Raw genomic sequence first — 19716 nt, 5'->3', positions numbered from 1 at the left:
GTTTAAAAAATAGAGTTTACAGTGAGACATTCAATTACGATGGAAGTGAATGGGTTTAAAGGCAAACTTGTGTATTATTTGAGCTCCAAAACGTTGTTTTTACAGTTTCAGTTTTACATCGTCAGGCAACAAAGTTGTAAATTAGATTTAACTTTACACAGAAAAGGTTAGTAAGTGATTTTATCACACTAAAATCATGTTACCACATATTGTTTACATGTTCTGTCTATACTTTAGAATCGGTGAGTATTTGTTGTAGTACTCGAGACCATATTTTAATGGTCTTGGTCTTGTCATGGACTCCTGTGCATTTTGACTCGGTATTGACTCGTACTCGAACATTTTAGGACTCGGACTTATTCCCGAGTCCACTCGAGTCCAATTCAAAATATTTTTCATGATTATTAATGTATGTATATAATATTTCTTTAAATTGATTGACACGCCCAGTGATTGGTGATTTTCTAGTGCGCAACTGCGCATGACTTGAGACTAGTTAGCGCAAAGGCAGCAAGATTCCGGTCAGGTAGGGAGGATGTGAGCCTCTAGCAATGTGTGAAAATGTCTGCTAAATCGACCATTATTCAGTTTGCCTTTAAAGGACACAAAGAATTCATATGCAGTAAGACTTTTAAAAGGAAACACTCTGCAACATGTACATTCTGCGGGACTTCAATTACAGAAGCAAAGGTTATTAGTTACATTTAGAGAGTGGACTGATATTTCACCATTTTAGAAGAACTGATAATATTTTTTTAAACCAATATCACTAAGTAAATAAAAGTAAATTAGTTAATCAACCCTCTCTGGTCTCGGTCTCTACTCGGACTCCACCCTCTCTGGTCTCGGTCTCGACTCGGACTCGACTCTCTCTGGTCTCGGTCTCGACTACAACTCTGTATTTAACCTTTATGGACTGGCCCCCATTCACTTCCATTGTAAGTGCCTCACTGGAACCCCGATTTGTGTTTTTTTTTTTTTTTCTAAGAAAATGAGGGATGAGTCGAAATAAATTTGTGAAATAATAAAATTTTGCCACAAATATTGTCGATTGAGCTTAACTCGTATTGAACCTGGAATATTCCTTTAATTCTGATGCATGTTTTGATAAGACATTTAAATATGCAGTGCTTGGGAGGGCCCAAGAGTGAGAACCACTCTAATACTCTAATAGGGGGCATGTTTTTGAATGGATGAGTTATTCAACTTTTAATTAGTCTTTTTGGTATGTTGGTGCAAATGAGAAAGCCTGGGTTAATTGCAAACTAAAAGACATAGATTTTCTCTTTACAGAAAATGTTCTATGTAAAATAGCAATTGGTTATTTTTCTAAAAAATAAATTAAAACACTAAATACAATAAGGGATATTTGGTTACATCCATGCTAAAATGTTTCACAGCTACACATTTTAACAAAATGTGAGGTTGAATCTCTGACATGGCAACAGGTTAAAAAAATGGATCATCAGGTTTTGCACAAACTTGTGGAGCCAATGCCAGTTTGTGTGCCATCACAAAAGGTGCAAACACCAAATATTTTGAAATCCTGAAAATCTTTTCTATTAAACATTTCATTCATATTGTTATGTTGATAATGTAATTTGTTTTATTCACACACACACACATACATACATTTTATATATATATATATATATATATGTGTGTGTGTGTGTGTGTGTGTGTGTGTGAGAAATTACAAACAAATTCAAAATAGTATAATTTTCACTAGTGGACCCAGATTTTTGGTCCCTACTATATGCATTTATTTTTTTGTCCTAAATAAATGTCCTCCCAATTTTAACCAGTTTAAATAAGATTGGAAAGAGTAAACGCCAAGGTCCATTTATAACATTTTTATTTATACTCTACAGATGTAATTGGCAAAAGTGTAGACATGGTCATATGCATGGTGCTAATTGCTACAGTTAATTTATGCAAAAATCCTATTGCCATAAAGACGTCAAGATCAGGTCACTCCTCCCATGGGCTCATGTCTGTGTCGATGGCCACACAGTTATAGGCAGCATAGCGAAGCTTCTCTTCACAAACTTTAGCACTGCAGATTGGGATTACATGCACACACAATATAAAATTCACTCAAACATAGTGACAACATCTTATTAAATCAGTGCTTATAAAGAAAATCCAACCACTCTCTCTCTCTATATATATATATATAATATTTATTATATAAAATAATGTATTCTATATTATACAAACATACCTTGGGTATTTGGGTAGATAAAGGGTGCTGGAACATGTTGAAGATTGTGGTAATGCATCTGTGATTTCAGACCTAGACAAAAATACATTTGTTCAATGTTTATTCTGACCACACACTAAAAAATTGTCATGATTACCATTATTACCACTGTTATTTGCAGGTCAGCTTACATACCCTTGTTTGTCAGGGAAGATGTAGATAGGAGCAGGAAGACGACTTCTGCCAGTGACAAACCTCAAAAACCTGCTACGATCCTCTGGTAAAAGTGAAAATCAGCTTGAGCAACATATTTACATATTATTTTTCACATTCCTAGATCCATTCTTTTCATGCACAAAAAGGAACCCAACTAACCATTGGTGAAGTTCATCAGGGCTTCCCATAAATATTGCACTCTGACATCCGTTTGTTCCAAGTCCTCATAGCGTGCTGATCAAAAGTAAAAAAAAAATGTAACTCTTAAATATTGGATATATGATAACATGTTAAATGCATTAGAAAAATTTAGTTAAAATTGTAGCAGGCATTCTCTACAGCAGTGGTTCTCAACTGGTGGGACACAGGTCAGTTCTGATAGGGTCCCGGAGAGCAGGGCATAAAAAGATAAATGCAAATAAAGTGCAACCAACCATATAATCATGCATGACTAGGATATCAAAATGATAAACATTTTATAATGGAGAAGAATCCATATCTTTTACAATGAAACTTGTGGTAGGCTCAGCATTTGTTCTTAATATTATTTGCCATCAGTGCTTTGTCGTGTTCTGTTTAAAGGCCGGTAAACCACACTTCTACGGTTTATATGCCACCATGGTTTAAATTCAGCCTATGCATGTTAATAATTTTTGTTGGGCCTATGCAAGTCATGGTAATTTGAATACATTTTAATGTTTGATTTTTAAAGAAAATTGTGTTACTTTTTTATTGCCACTTGATGTCCATTGTAAAATCTGATTCCTTAAGCAAAACCAGCTGAGAACCACTGCTCTACAGCACAGTAATGTTTTAATTTCAAACTACTATTCGGCTCAATGCCTGCAAGAATTCATGCCGAGGTAGAAAATGTGAATTATTTAATGCTCATGTCAGCTGCCGTATGACTCACTGAGGCGTTTTAGGGCCTCCACTGTGATTTCTGGGTCTCCACACACTTTCTTCTCCACTTCTTGCCATGTTAGAAGATCAAGCACAGCCTGTGGCACCACCTTCACTAGTCCCGCCTGCAAGGCAGCTATCTGTAGTACAGGAATGCAGTCTTGATTAAATTCAGGTTTTGTGAATTGATGGTGAAATATCCTCTTGGTATGTCCTTGGGAAAAAAAAACAAGGTTCCAATATTTTTTTGAATAATGTCTCAATGATAAATCAAATAACACCATGGCTTTCGAGCAGCTCAATATTTAACATATAGAATTATATATATATATATACACACACACACACACACACACACACACACAGGCAGCCAATAGTTTGGAATAATGTACAGATTATGCCATTTTGGAAAGAAATTGGTATTTTAATTCACCAAATGATCACAAAGTATAGTCAGGACATTACTTATGTAAAAAAAACAGCACCATCACTATTTGAAAAAAGTAATTTTTGAAATCTAGAAAGGCCCCATTTCCAGCAGTCACCTTCCACAAACACCTTATCCTTGAGGAATCATGCTAAATTGCTAATTTGGCAATAGAAAATGATTGGCCATTACAACAAACACAGCTTTAAGTTATTTGGTTCATTAAATGATGCTTAACATTGTCTTTGTATTTGTTTTTGAGTTGACACAGTATGCGATAGACTGGCATGTCTTAAGGTCAATATTAGGTCAAAAATGGCAAAAAAGAAACAGCTTTCTCTAGAAATTAATCAGTCAATCATTGTCTTGAGGAATGAAGGTTATACAATGCTTGAAATTGCCCCCCAAAAAACTGAAGATTTCATACAAAGGTGTACAATACAGTCTTCAAAGACAAAGGACAACTGGCTCTAACAAGGATAGAAAGAGATGTGGAAGGCCAGATGTTCAGCTAAACAAGAGGATAAGTACATCAGAGTCACTAGTTTGAGAAATAGACACCTCACATGTCCTCAGCTGACAGATTCATTGAATTCTACCCACTCAACACCAGTTTCATGTACAACATTAAAGAGAAGACTCAGGGGTGCAGGCCTTGTGGGCAGAATTGCAATAAAAAAAAGCCACTTTTGAAACAGAAAAACAAAAAGAAAAGGTTAGAGTGGGGAAAGAAACACAGACATTGGACAACAGATAATTGGAAAAGAGTGTTATGGATCTTAAACGGATTGAGCTTTTGTGGGATCAGCTACTGTAAGGTGTGTGAGAAGTGCCTGACAAACCAGCCACATCTATGGCAAGTGCTACAGGAAGTGTGGGGTGAAATGTCACCTGAGTATCTGGACAAACTGATGGCTAGAATGACAAGGGTCTGCAAAGCTGTCATGTAACATGTAATTTTCATGTTATTAATGCCCTGACTATACATTGTGATCAGTTGAATGCCACTTTGGTGAATAAAAGTACCAATTTCTTTCCATAACATCAAAATCTGTACATTATTCCAATCTTTTGGCCACCAGTGTGTGTATATGTATATACTACATGTGTATATATACACTCACCTAAAGGATTATTAGGAACACCTGTTCAATTTCTCATTAATGCAATTATCTAATCAACCAATCACATGGCAGTGGCTTCAATGCATTTAGGGGTGTGGTCCTGGTCAAGACAATCTCCTGAACTCCAAACTGAATGTCAGAATGGGAAAGAAAGGTGATTTAAGCAATTTTGAGCGTGGCATGGTTGTTGGTGCCAGACGGGCCGGTCTGAGTATTTCACAATCTACTCAGTTAATGGGATTTTCACGCACAACCATTTCTAGGGTTTACAAAGAATGGTGTGAAAAGGGAAAAACATCCAGTATGCGGCAGTCCTGTGGGCGAAAATGCCTTGTTGATGCTAGAGGTCAGAGGAGAATGGGCCGACTGATTCAAGCTGATAGAAGAGCAACTTTGCCTGAAATAACCACTCGTTACAACCGAAGTATGCAGCAAAGCATTTGTGAAGCCACAACACGCACAACCTTGAGGCGGATGGGCTACAACAGCAGAAGACCCCACCGGGTACCACTCATCTCTACTACAAATAGGAAAAAGAGGCTACAATTTGCAAGAGCTCACCAAAATTGGACAGTTGAAGACTGGAAAAATGTTGCCTGGTCTGATGAGTCTCGATTTCTGTTGAGACATTCAGATGGTAGAGTCAGAATCTGGCATAAACAGAATGAGAGCATGGATCCATCATGCCTTGTTACCACTGTGCATGCTGGTGGTGGTGGTGTAATGGTGTGGGGGATGTTTTCTTGGCACACTTCAGGCCCCTTAGTGCCAAATGGGCATCGTTTAAATGCCACGGCCTACCTGAGCATTGTTTCTGACCATGTCCATCCCTTTATGGCCACCATGTACCCATCCTCTGATGGCTACTTCCAGCAGGATAATGCACCATGTCACAAAGCTCGAATCATTTCAAATTGGTTTCTTGAACATGACAATGAGTTCACTGTACTAAAATGGCCCCCACAGTCACCAGATCTCAACCCAATAGAGCATCTCTGGGATGTGGTGGAACGGGAGCTTTGTGCCCTGGATGTGCATCCCACAAATCTCCATCAACTGCAAGATGTTATCCTATCAATATGGGCCAACATTTCTAAAGAATGTTTTCAGCACCTTGTTGAATCAATGCCACGTAGAATTAAGGCAGTTCTGAAGGCGAAAGGGGGTCAAACACAGTATTAGTATGGTGTTCCTAATAATCCTTTAGGTGAGTGTATATATGTATATATATATATATATATACACACATTCCATGACTTTTAATATTTTATTAATTTATTAAACATTTGTCCATTAATTTTAGAATTATATTTCTAGGTTTTCCATAATCGTGGGAACCCTGAAAAAGGGTTGCTGCTAGCAGCATGCTACTTTACTGTTAATTCCCAGCACAAATGTTTATGATGTTCATGACAAAACATAACTATACAGACTGTATGTAGCAATACCTGTTCTCTGCTCTCTTCTATTCTCGCTTTCTGTACCAAGCGTATGAACTCATTGCGATCTTCATATCGAACCACTACTCCAATGCCTCCTGGAATCAGCTCTACCAGCCGGCCGTCACTCAAAGGTGTGGTGTACACAAGCTCCTGACCAAACTTAAAGTCAAATGTTTCTTTGTCCATATGCTCCATAGCCTCCAACAACTTTACCTGAGGAATCATATCAAACATTTTCTATCACACACTGCTAGGAATCCCACTGATAACAAGTTGGATAACATTCAGCACTAACAGAGCCAAGATGAAAAGAAAAGCTTCTCACAAGCACTGAATCTACTGCAGGGAAGTCTTTGCTCCAGCTGACAGCTTCTCCAATTAGCTGCTTCCACACCAGCCCCGGCAGAGCCAGAACCTAAAAAATAACAACTATTACACCCTGCCTCTAATAATATGAATGCATAACAAAGTTTACATTTTAGGTTCTGTAACTGGTCACTATGGATTTTTTTTTACATTTATAAATCATCCTTTTTGCAGTTCACTTTAAAAGTCCTGCAAAGTAACAAACACATTTTGTCAAATACAAATATTTCACTTAGTCTATCAATTAATGTAACTGAAATGTCAAACAAACTGCATGTGTGAAAATGTTCAAATTAACTTTAAGATGAAGCATAGCACGTTACGCTGCAGGAAGCTGATGTCAATGCATGTCAAATACTCTACAACACAATCACTGACCAGAAAATCTTTCCCACGAAGAGCTGCACCCATAAGCTGCCCAATCCACTCAAACTTGTGGAATTCTCGGCATGAAGGATTTGGCACATAGAAATCTCTGGCCTCTCCAGCTCCCTAAAACATAATCACAAGTTCAAAAACAGTTAAATCAATATGCAACAAACATTGAAAGGTTGTATAAGAAAAGAAAAATTCCATTAAACAGCACTGAGTGAGCCACAAATCAATAGGCTAAAAGAAACACAAAAGAACAGGACACTGTTACCTGGTTAGAGGTTCGAGTGAAAAATGGAAGAGGCATGGAGCACTCTGAGGAGCTGGGACACAGCTCTTCAGACATGTCTGCCAGGCTGTCTCGAAATCCACCACCTGCGAGAGATAGAAATCGCAGGTTCACAATCATCTCAGAGATCTGTTTTTGTGGCAATCACACAAGACTGAAGAAGCTTATTTGACCTTGATCGATGATGCCTTCTGCGATGAATTTACACTCCCACCACTGGTCATATCGTGCTGGCCATCTGGAACAAAAAGAAAAACAGTTATTTGTAAAAGTAAAATAAAGTGATAATGACATGATCGTAACCATGATACATTTTGTCAAATACAGAGAGAGACTACCTGTAGTCTAGAGTCTTTTCATACTTGTCAGATGGCTTCAGACCCTCGTACACCTACATGATATAAAAGTATTTGCCATGTTTAATCCAATAAAATCATACAGAAATATGTTTTTGTAATTTTATTGGCACCTGTTTTGTGACATACCTGAGTGATGACTGCATTTTTACATGTGGGGTCCAGAGTAGGGTTGTCACGGTGTTCCATGGCGAGGCGACGGTTGATGTAAAGGCGGGGCATGAAGTTAGGCTTACTGGTCTCGGAGTCCTTCAGGCACTGGGTTATGAGGGCAGAGCGACGCTTTGACAACAACAGGAACTGCTTTATGCTCTAAAGAAAAAAAGCACAGAAATTGGGAAAAAAAAATATTTAGTGTAAATGCAAATTGTTGATAAAATGTTCAAAATACAGTAAACAAATGTTAAATAAAATCTACATTCTTGAACTACAGAATTTAAGGGTGCAATGGAATTTACTATGGCTGGGAAATTGAATGCGATACCTGCTATTAATAATTAACTGTTTAACGAGTTACATTTGTTTTAACACAATAAATGCAGTATCCCTTTTTTTACTTCCTGAAACTTCACTAATGTTTTTCTCCACTTCCTGTGGATAAAATTGGCATATACTCTATACATTTTCAGGAGGTACACGCTCGACTCGACTGCAAATTCTAGAACAGAAACGGATTGTGCAGAGCTGTGCATGCTTACTCATTATGTACGACTCATGTCCCAGGCATAATAAACATGGCAGTGGATTTATTGTGAAGAGAATGGAGAATGGAGAATGGAGTGATAAGCTGTTGTATCTCTTTGAAACGCTCGCTCACTGTCATCTGAACCAGTGTCAGAAGCAAAATCGTGGAACAGAGACAGCGTGTACACGATGGAGACTAAGTGGCAGCCAGAGAAAATAATAGATCGCTTTAGAGATTTTAAACTTCAGCAAATTAAACTTAAGCATTAAATTGGTTTCAATATCTGTATGTATAGTTTCAAATAATGCATTGGCAATGTACAGTTAAGTTTATCTTGCCAATAAAGCTTGGTATGAATTGAATCTGCCCATTTGATCCTTAAATATGTCCACTGGAAAATGGCAGAAGGTTTTGACCAACTTTTAATTACAGCATGTCAACTGATTTTATGGCAAGTTTACATAGACACATTTTTATAGGTAAATCTTTGATACAAGTATAATTAATATGTTTATACTTAAATAATTAAAATAAATGATGACTAACCAATTTCTTGCAAGTTCTTTGAGACAAAGTATAAAGTCTACACCGATCAGCCACAACATTTAAACCACCTGCCTAATATTGTGTAGGTCCCCCTCGTGCCGCCAAAACAGCACCAACTCGCATCTCAGAATAGCATTTTGACATGATATTCCTCTCACCACAATTATACAGAGCGGTCATCTGAGTTACCGAACACTTTGTCAGGTCGAACCAGTCTGGATATTTTCTGTTGACCTCTCTTATCATCAAGGTATTATTTCCATCCACAGAACTGCCACTCACAGGATATTTGATGTTTTTGGCACCATTCGGAGTAAATTCTAGAGACTGTTATGTGTGAAAATCCCAGGAGATCAGCAGTTATAGAAATACTCAAACCAGCCCGTATGGCACCAACAATAATTCATGTGATTATCTAATCAGCCAACCACGCTCACCTGCACATGACTATATGATTAATAAAGCTGTTCACACACTAACTTTGATCTGGTTGAATGTCCCAAGGCTGTAGTCCCATGCAGGTACTATATGAGGCAACAGACAGTCCAGGAGTGTGATGAACCTACAGACACACAGAATACATTGTGAATTAACAGTACTTGATTCTACTTCACTGTGTTTCAAATGTGGTATTGTAAGCCAAACCTCAAGTCACACATTGCTTACCTCTGAATGACAAGTGCACGCCGAAAAAGGACATCAGGGGGTGTGCCCTCCAGTCTTGGGTAGCGCACTAGGTTGGGAGACTGGAATACTTCTGCATTCAGGCCCAGGTCACGTTCACAGGATGATTTAATCTTTAGTCCTCTGATCCGTACATCAATTCCCTCATCTAGAGCAAACGACAATTCCAAGAAAAACCTCTTAAGGACTGAGTTGAGTAGTCATGAGTTTACCTTTCTCTCTCTCAGATGAGAGCACATGTCATTTCAGATCAATCTTACCTCTACATTCCTCAATCCTGATCTCTATAACAGGCAAGTGAGACGTCATATCCTCCAGAACGCAAACCTCTCCTATTAAATTGCTGCGAGAAAGGCATACCATTGCAACATTACTTAACCTTTACATGTTTATAATCTGAAAATAGTGTTCTATTATAGCTTAGAAATATGAAATGATAATAACAGAGTCTTTACAGTGGCCCCAAATCGTATTTGGATGTATTTTAAGCCACACTTGTTACATTTTTTGTAACTCACGGCATCAGGTAACAAAACGTCATGTTTACAGAAAGAGTTTGAGACCATTTGTGAAAATGCTTCCATCCTTGTTGAATACAGGTAATATTTATATTATAGGTTGTAATGTATTTTATAAAATGGATAGTTCCAGTCATGAATGCTGATTGGTCACGATAAAGCACAGCGATGACCTCTTCACCATCGCTGCGTCTGAATATCCATACTTAACTACTATATAGTATGCCAAAAACAGTATACAAATGGTAGTAGTGTCTAAATCCTCAATATTCATGAAGCAGTAATCGAGAAATACCTGGATGGCATACTATTTCCGGTGAGATTCTGAAGTGCTGATCAACTGGACACTTAACCAGGGTTTCCGTTGTCCGGTAATTACCGGACATTGGCCGGGAAAAAAATGAAATGTCCGACAAAATTAAATCTCTCCGGTCAAATTGTCCGATTAAAATTGCCTAATAATCCCGTCCCCCTAACACAATCTGAATTTGAGAATAAGCCTAAAATGTATAAAGCAAAAATACACCGATCTCTTGCTATGTTATAAAGGAACAGGCTCTACCGTTTGAAAGTTATGAAACAACATCGCATGCTGCATTTCAAATAAAGCGCACGCCTAAAACGGCTGCAATATAGACCTAAACAACGAACGATTGAGTGAGACGTTTCAAATATGGCCAGGCCCAGGCAGACTAGCCTTAAAAGCTTTTTTCAGAGGCCAGACGCGACGGACGATGGTGAATCAGGAACGCCTGAAGCCTCAGATGTCCAGAGCCAGACAGCTCCACCACCGCCGGAGAAAAAGCCGAAGTATAGGGCGTATCGGTCGGAATGGAGTGACAAGTTCCCATGGCTAAGATGTGAGATAGTTGATGGTAACGAAAAAATTTTCTGTTCGCACTGCGAAAAGGCAGGACGACGCAACGGATTCACAAGAGGGTCGAATAATTTGAGAGTGTCTGCTCTCATTGAACATAGTCGGAGCAATGACCATGTTGCGGCGCTAAATTTAACGCCACAGCAGGTTGCGATGAAAGGCCACTGTGACAAGGCCACGGAAACTTCTAAGAAAAAACTATGCTCTCAGCTCAAAATTGTATTCCACATGGCAAAACATGATCTCCCATCTAACCATTTTGTAGCACAGACTGAGCTACTGCAAGCTCTCGAGGCTCCAGATTTCGTCACCACCGATGGCATTTATTGCCACAGCGACTCTGTGGATGATATGGAGAGGGCATTAGAACACGTCGTGGTGGAACAGATCCGTGAAAAACTGAAAAACAGTGACTTCATTGGAATAATAATTGACGAAACTGTAAATATCACTGTGAACAAAAAGTTAATCATATATCTAAAGCTAGAAATAAAAGGAAAGGTGGAGACATGCTTTCTTGGAAATTATGATGTGGACTCCGGGACCGCAAGATGCATTTATGATCGCGTTGTTGCGGTGCTTCGCGAAATGGATATAGCACTGTCCCGTGTCATTGGCCTGGGTTCAGATGGTGCAAGTGTAATGATGGGAAGGCATGGTGGGGTTGGTGCTTTGTTTAAGCAAGCGAATCCATTTTCTATCCAGGTGCACTGCGTTGCCCACAGAGCAGCACTTGCTGCGCTGGACGCAGCGAAAGCTGTGGAAAACATCAGAGCTTACAAAAACACGATCTCCTCAGTGTACTCCTTCTACAAACACTCTGCCACCAGAACATCCCGGCTCCGCCAATTAACAGCTGCACTCAGTGATGAGGACATGGTCAGCCTCAAGCAGCCGTGCGCAGTCCGCTGGCTATCCCTACACAGGGCTGTGGAGGCCATGAAGCACAACTGGGCAGCTGTGGCCATGGAACTTCATGAAGAGGCCGTGGGAGGAAATGCCCAAGCACAAGGGCTGCTTGGTCAAATCCAGACCTACAGCTTCATAGCCCTGACTCACGCACTGGCCGATATACTACCAGTGATGACAAAACTGAATTTAGTTTTTCAGAAAGACAACGTCAATCTTTCCAGCATCCGACCAATAGTGCAAGCATCTGTCGCGGCATTTACACAGTTACGAGATGTCCCAGGTCCAGAAGAGGAGACATTCCAGGCGGGCTATAAAGACGGCACATACAAGGATGTCAAAGTGACCAATTCAAGCGACCGCTCCATTCAAGCTTTCAAAAAAGCCAGGGAACGCTATGTTCAACATCTGATAGATGCCTTGCAAGATCGGTTCCCCGAGGATTGCATGGATCTACTTCACTGCCTCGATGCCCTTCTGAACCCCTCTAGATATCCGCAGACACATAGTGGTAAGTAGGAGCTGTTGATTTATTATACGGGTCATTCTACAGAAACGTCCCATTATGATATAGCAAGATGTCTTAAAATGTATTTATTTTTCTAACATTTAAACTTACACCACATTATTAGATTACTAAAAATAAAAAATAAAATATTTAAATATAAATAAAAAATTATATTTTTGTGAATTTATTTAAAGACCTTTTTTAAGGTCCTTTTTACCTTTTTTGTCACTGGTGTTACCTTACTTTGGCAATTTCAAAGGTTTTTATGAAATATTATTTCTAATTTTTTTTCAGCATTATGTAGTCAGAGTTACCGAAATATAATAATAATACAACAAATAAGGAGATTGTTCAGGTTTGTTAAAAGTGTGCTTGAATGAGGTTCGTTCGTTTGCGCAACCATGTATTTGCTATAACAATGAAAATATTTGAAAACCGGTTAAAATTAAGTTGTGATGCAATCCTTTAAATCTTAACTTTTGAGTGTAGCAGAATTAAATTGATGTAAAATTATTATGTCACATGTGACATTGTATTTATTGTGACAGAATGTTTTTTATATTTTATAGTATAAATATAATATCAAATATATTTGATAGTTATGTATACATTATTGTATTTTAAATGGTGTAAAAACTTGTTATTGGCCTCAAAATAAAGCACTTTCCCTCTGTACATGACTGTGGGGACGAGCACTTCTGTGGTGGAATTCTATAGAATTAATAAAAATCAAATATTGCCATTGATGGCTCAAGAAGGTGTAATTTTTCAAATAACATTGTTTTATTTTAAAATGTAAAGAAATTGTAACCCTAAAGTGTTTAAGTGTAATATTTTTGTAAAGGCTAGGGACAGAAAAATGGACATTTCCATAGAATGACCCATACAGGCCTATTTATAATAAGCGAAGCGCAGCATTCTTTTGTAAGCCTATAATTCTAATATCGTTCTCACCTATTATATTATCTTATAGCTCTTCAAGAATATGCAGAACCAGCGATCAGAAGGATTATTTGCCATTTTACAAGCATTGAGTCTGCGGACACCGCTCCTCTTATCGATGCCGTAAGCCTGCGACGTGATGCCCTCGCTGTCATGACAGCGCTCCGTGGCTATGGAGGATTGCATTTCTCCACAGCCTGCGAAGTCCTCATATGTGATTTCAACGAAATGTATCCAGAGTGGAGCAAGCTCGCCAAGATAGCCTGTGTAATCCCTGTCTCAAGTGTTCCTGCAGAGGGGGTTCTCGCTGCAGAATCGGATCAAGACGAAGCAGCGAAGTCGCCTTGCGGAGAACAAGGTTACGCGGCTTATGCGCATTGCAAGTTGTGGAGAGACACTGCGAAGTTTTGATTTTAATTCGGCAGCTGCACAATTCAGCACTGCAAAACAGCGTAAAAAGTAGCCAAAAATGACGCGAGACAATGTTAAAGGCCTAGTCATTTGTTTGTTCCAGTTCATTTGACAAGGAGTCATTTCACGGTGGCCAATTTAAATGTTACCAGCTAAATGAGACATACTGAGAGTGTATAATTAAGTTTGCTTGAGTAAAAACAATAGGCTACTATTCAGATATTTTATGTGGGGAAGGGGGGGGGTTTGTTAAACTATGAATGTGAAACCATAGTAAAAACAATTGATTGACGCCAATCGGACATTCATGTTTTTTTCCTCTATTTGAAAGTTAGGCTAATAAACATGTTGCATTCTATACGGCCTGATTATGTCATTTTTTTAAGTTACATAGCCTGCCTCCAGTTTTCCTCAACTTGACTAATTATATTCGATATTTGACCGGCATATCATCAAAATGTCCGTAAAACGAAACCTCTGCCGGTCACTTTGACCGGCACCATTTTTTTTCTAGCGGAAACTCTGCACTTAACGATATAACCATAATCCCTTGGATTATGATTGCCAGTCTCTAGAATTTACTCCGAATGGTGCCAAAAACATCAAATATCCTGTGAGCGGCAGTTCTGTGGATGGAAATAATACCTTGATGATAAGAGAGGTCAACAGAAAATATCCAGACTGGTTCGACCTGACAAAGTGTTCGGTAACTCAGATAACCGCTCTGTATAATTGTGGTGAGAGGAATATCATGTCAAAATGCTATTCTGAAATGAGGGTTGGCGCTGTTTTGGCGGCACGAGGGGGACCTACACAATATTAGGCAGGTGGTTTTAATGTTGTGGCTGATCGGTGTAGACTTTATGGCTATCAAATGTTAATGTGATGAACTACACCTACGGTTACACTTCTAGGGCAAATGTGTGAACCTGATTTGTGGGGAACTGACTTTAAAAGTAATTACAGAAATAGCTAAGAAAGGTAAGTTAGTTCTGAGAAAAGGTGTAGCATTCATTAATTCATTAATTTGAAGTGTGTCCCCATACCTTTGAAGGCCACTGTATATCTGTAGTGTGGGACTTACTCATCTATTGTTACGTCACTGTATTTCTTGAGGTTTTCTCCCTCTCCACCATACACAGTCACTCTTTTGGGCATGTAGTTATCATCTGTTGAATCCACTGTTAATATCAGTTTGCTAAAAAGAATAGAAAAGAAATGAAAATTAAAATAAGAATGTAACCAATAAGCATGCAGTAAAGAAACATGGATGTAGATGAATAAATACATTAAAGTCAGAGTAAAATAGTTGCAGGTTAGTGCAATTTTAACTGTGCAATTACTACTGAGTGAGACACCATTATAATTGAAATAGTCAGTAGCAGATCAAAGCTCCTTACTTGACCACAGTGCCTCTTTTCATATGTAGACGGATCCAGTGCTGTCCCTGCATGCCATCACTCTCCCAGTATGTCTCTGTGTCTCCATCTGTCAGGCAATTTGCACCACCACTGGGGTCCTCCTTCAAGCAGAACAACTCACTTACTAGTCTAGAACATCTGATATTTTGAAATCTTGCTGCTCTACACTATTACGCAACATGATCCTTAGCACTCACATACCGAACAAGAAGACACATCAATGCTGGTCACACATTGCTTCACACTGCCGAGATTTTCATCTTCCTTCCCAATATGGTCATAGAAATAGTGAACGAGGTCCTCATCGCATTCAAACGTCCACGTAGGAGGTACATACCTGGGAAATGGCGTGTGTTCACTTTAAATGCATACTATCCATCAATTAGACTAAATTGTAAATCCAAAAGTATGTGGACACCCAAATACCAGACACATACAGTACTGTGCAGAAATTTTAGGCACTTGTGAAAAATTGCATAAATAGTTTTATTTATCAATTAACGTCATACAAAGTCCAGTAAACATAAAAAAGCTAGGCACCTTTGCCTTAAAAACAGCACCAATTCCCTTAAGTACACATGGATACACCTCCGTGAAGTTGGCACCCCATATAATTAAATAATCACCAAAACCATTTCATTCGTTTGTGCTGATTTGTGCCGCAAAAATTTACGTTTGTGCTGGTTTGGTGTTTGAGATATTAAGCATTCTTTTTTCGGCTGTGTGACGTCAGTCTCCACCCCATCTCCATCAAATCGATCAAAACCGGTGCTGGTTGTTTGTGCCGTTAAAACAAACGTTGTAAATATTTCCCTTCCTTAGATATAGCAAAAAAAAATTTGGGAGTGGTGATGTCATTCTCCACCCCATGTTGTCTAAATCGCTCCAAACCAATATCATTCGTTTGTGCTCATATTGTGCCGGTTTGTGCCGTAAAAATGAACACTTTATCTATTTCCATTCCTTAGAAATAACAAATATGATTCGGGGCTGTGACGTCACTTTCCACCCCATGTCATCCGCATCGTTCCAAACCGGTGTCATTCATTTGTGCTCGATTTGTGCTTGAATAGGTTTTATTTTTTAATATAAATTGTATTAGCACTATAAATCATTTAAACAATTTAACCATTTGATATTATGACATCACAACAAATACGAAATGTTCTTAAAAATATCCCTTTCATGACACAAGTTTGTGGAATTTACGTTCTATATGTGTTCAAATAAATATAGTAGTGTAAATGTTTGTAATATTCTAATTCCATTAAACTCGATGACCGTTTGAGCTAGAGACATGAAACCAACAGTAAAACATTCAGAATATTATTCTTTATACAGCACAAGACTTGTTTATGGGAGTACAAGTTCAGTCCTTTTTTTTACAGATTCAATTATCCCTATAAATCACTCAATGAATATCGAATTATAAAATACATTAAATAATTAAAAATATAATATAAAAAAAATAATATAATAAAAAGTACTTTTTAAACAGATATTATAATTCTATATTCATTGAGTTTTATATTTTATATAGATTTATAGGGATGAATCTGTAAAACAAAAGACTGAAAGTGTACTCCCAAAAACAAGTCTTGTTTTTGGGAGTACACCACTGGAGTCATATGGATTACTTTTACGCTGCTTTTATGAGATTTCTGGAGATTCAAAGTTTTGGTCAACATTCACATGCATTGTATGGAGTTGATATATTCTTCTAAATATGTTTGTGTTCTGCAGAAGAAAGTAAGTCTAGGTGATGGCGAACTATTCCTTAAAGATTTGTCTTCACTGGTGTAACCAAACCCATTGATAAATCCACATATTTTGGCCATGCATTGTAACTATAACAGGACTGCACTAAAGCTATAAAAAAAACATTTCTAACTTGTGTCAGAATCTGGATAATGGCATATGAATCATTTGCATTTTCCACAGTGTAAAACCATCCACTCACCTCAGCTTCAGAACAGCAGCCTCATCTGTCTCTGCCACCTTAGGTTTCGCCCCCATGTGTAAGGAGTTCTCCACATCCACGACCTGCTCCCATCTACAAAGTCAAGTAGCCCGAGAAATGCCATTTTAACAGCACAAATAGTGTCACATCAAAACCACGGATTGCACAGTCATTCACAAACACTACTTTTTGGTGTGTTGATCTAAGTGTGTTGCATTCATCACCTTGTCTGTCAATAACAGTGCACAATTCAAGTACTGAGCTGTTATTAAGCTGAATGTATAGTAAGCCGACATGGCTTTGTTTCCAGTCAACTTTTAATGGTATCTTATGCCCTCATTGATTAAAGGAATGTTCTAATTTCAATAGTTAAACTCAATCTACAGCATTTGTGGCATAATGATGATTATCCCATTTTAAAAAGAAAAAATAATAATAAAAACACAGTAAGGCACTTTCAATGGAAGTGAATGGGGCCAATCCATAAACATTATAATACACACCATTTCAAAAGTATAGCCACAAGACATAAACATTATATGTGGAACAATATTTTAGTGTAATAAAATCACAGATTTACCAATGTTACAGCAATTACCAGTGTTACCATGTATTATGTTTACATCTTGTGACTATACTTTTGAAATAGTGTGTCTGTTAATGTTAATGGACTGGCCCCCATTCACTTCCATTACAAATGCTTTACAATAACCACAAGTTCTACATGAACAAACCTGTTACAAGGCTTGTGGTCATAGCCAAACAGCTGCTGTTGCCGGCTGATAGTGTCAGGAGACTCCACTGGCACGAGCCTGTCTCCACCCTCTGTGTGTTTACACACTAGAATCCAGCCTTCCTCTAGGTCCAGACCACCACAATGCTCATCCAACTGCTCCTGCAATGGACAGGACAGTCAAACTAACACAGTGACAAAGGCTGTTTGGCAAACAAAACAGGCGGGTTCTCATTTGAATGTCCATTTAACTACAGCATCCATTTGACTTGGGAGAGTGGAAAATTCTAAAAGAGCCATACATGAATCAACACTACTGGCCATGGTGTCATAGACCAGGAAGTCCTGTGTCAGTGCACATAGCAATAATTAATCTGCGGGTCAATCAGAATAGTTTCTGACACCGGTTAACCATAGGACATAAAGGATATAATACATATAGGTGTGTTACCTTGCTTATTTTGACCCAAAGACCATGGCTGTTACAGTATTCTTCCCCTGTTGTCCGAATACATGTCCCTTTTTTTGGCTCGATGTTGCATTTGCACAATTTCTTATGTGGAGGTTGATGTGGGCTCTCCCATACGGACACCAGACTCTTACCACCGGAGTTACCAGCTGTTGACGACGACGCGGAAGCAGAGCCCGATGACGAATCTTTACAGATTTTGTAGCAAACCTCCTTCGGCACGTAGCATAAAGACTCCGGCAGAGGTTCACTTTTCCGGAAACATTCAATGCACTTGTTTAAAAACCGTATCCTTCCCAGGAGAATGTGAGGGTTGTCGCCCGGAGACATTCTTCACAAGTTTCAGTGTGCTAGCCCGGACGGCTAGCTGAGGATGTGTCAACAACACTGAGCAGTTCGGCCGTCAGCGAACATCACACCTACATATGCTTTGCCTTTATTTCCCTGTTTGTCGGCTTTAATTCAGTTCCGATGTCATAAACAAAAGTCTAGACACCGTTTATATATATATATATAGATATATATTTTGCCTCCCGCCAGATCTTTCTCACGGACACTGGTATCAGCGATAACTGGCATCTGTCAAGGCAGCTAAGTATCTCTCTACCGGTCTAAAGAGCGATCCACCAGTGTCTGTGCGTGTGTGCGTGCGCGTGAGCTTGCGAATGAACGTCCCACTTCAGCTCACGACACACACACACACACACACACACACACACACACAACCCCAAGTAAATACTAAGTAAAAAAAAAAAAATAATACTTTTAATTTAAAGTCAAAATTATGAGCAAGTAGCCTACATTTTATGATAAAAAAATATTTTGAGATAAATAATTAATTGTTATGAGAAATAAAGTTGAAGTCAAAAGTTTACATACTTAGGTTGAAGTTATTAAAACTAATTATTAACCACTCCACAGATTTAATATTAGCAAACTATAGTTTTGGCAAGTCGTTTGACATCTACTTCATTCATGACATGAGTCATTTTTCCAACAATTGTTTACAGACAGATTGATTCACTTTTAATTGACTATATCACAATTCCAGTGGGTCAGAAGTTTACATACACTAAGTTAACTGTGCCTTTCAGCAGCTGGGAAAATTATACTGCTCAGGAAGGAGACGCATTCTGTCTCCTAGAGATTAACATAGTTTGGTGAGTAAAGGGCAAATCAATCCCAGAACAAAAGCAAAGGATCTTGTGAAGATGCTGGAGGAAACAGGTAGGTAAGTATCTATATCCACAGCAAAACGAGTCCCATATCGACAACCTGAAAGGTTGCTCAGCAAGGATGTAGCCACTGCTCCGAAACCCCAATAAAAAAGCCAGACTACAGTTTGCAAGTGCACA

The 19716-nt window shown here is 38.6% G+C and overlaps 1 protein-coding gene across 3 annotated transcripts; it reads right to left on the bottom strand.

Annotated features, from left to right (window-relative positions):
* Window positions 1–1843: 1843 nt before the first annotated feature.
* On the bottom strand, window positions 1844–18990 carry hectd3 (HECT domain containing 3). Of its 3 annotated transcripts, none has more exons than XM_052134979.1 (21): window positions 18344–18990; window positions 17894–18054; window positions 17160–17252; window positions 15401–15536; window positions 15179–15300; window positions 14863–14976; window positions 9874–9956; window positions 9596–9761; window positions 9410–9491; window positions 7828–8010; window positions 7681–7733; window positions 7516–7580; window positions 7325–7428; window positions 7060–7173; window positions 6641–6730; window positions 6322–6528; window positions 3333–3462; window positions 2579–2653; window positions 2399–2480; window positions 2225–2296; window positions 1844–2056 (listed from the first exon to the last, which is right to left on the bottom strand). In XM_052134979.1, exons 1-21 carry the CDS (start codon window positions 18689–18691, stop codon window positions 1972–1974), a joined length of 2565 nt encoding a protein of 854 aa, XP_051990939.1. In that variant the 5' UTR covers window positions 18692–18990; the 3' UTR covers window positions 1844–1971. The 3 variants fall into 3 exon arrangements, with proteins under 3 accessions (XP_051990939.1, XP_051990940.1, XP_051990941.1); XM_052134980.1 differs by having other exon boundaries at window positions 15179–15297; XM_052134981.1 differs by lacking the exons at window positions 1844–2056; window positions 2225–2296; window positions 2399–2480; window positions 2579–2653 and having other exon boundaries at window positions 3393–3536.
* Between the last annotated feature and the right edge of the window lie 726 nt (window positions 18991–19716).

This window comes from Xyrauchen texanus, chromosome 9, assembly GCF_025860055.1.
Source record: "Xyrauchen texanus isolate HMW12.3.18 chromosome 9, RBS_HiC_50CHRs, whole genome shotgun sequence".
Classification (NCBI taxonomy): Eukaryota; Metazoa; Chordata; class Actinopteri; order Cypriniformes; family Catostomidae; genus Xyrauchen; species Xyrauchen texanus.
Note: the sequence above shows the minus strand (reverse complement) of the source record. Positions and strands in the feature narration are given on the sequence as shown.

Coding starts and splice junctions, on each gene's coding strand:
- hectd3 (XM_052134979.1), bottom strand. CDS start 18,691: ATGTCTCCGGGCGACAACCCTCACATTCTCCTGGGAAGGATACGGTTT. Junction 8,011..9,409: donor GGACATTCAACCAGATCAAA/GTTAGTGTGTGA, acceptor TTTTTTCTTTAG/AGCATAAAGCAGTTCCTGTT. Junction 6,529..6,640: donor CTGCAGTAGATTCAGTGCTT/GTGAGAAGCTTT, acceptor ATGATTCCTCAG/GTAAAGTTGTTGGAGGCTAT.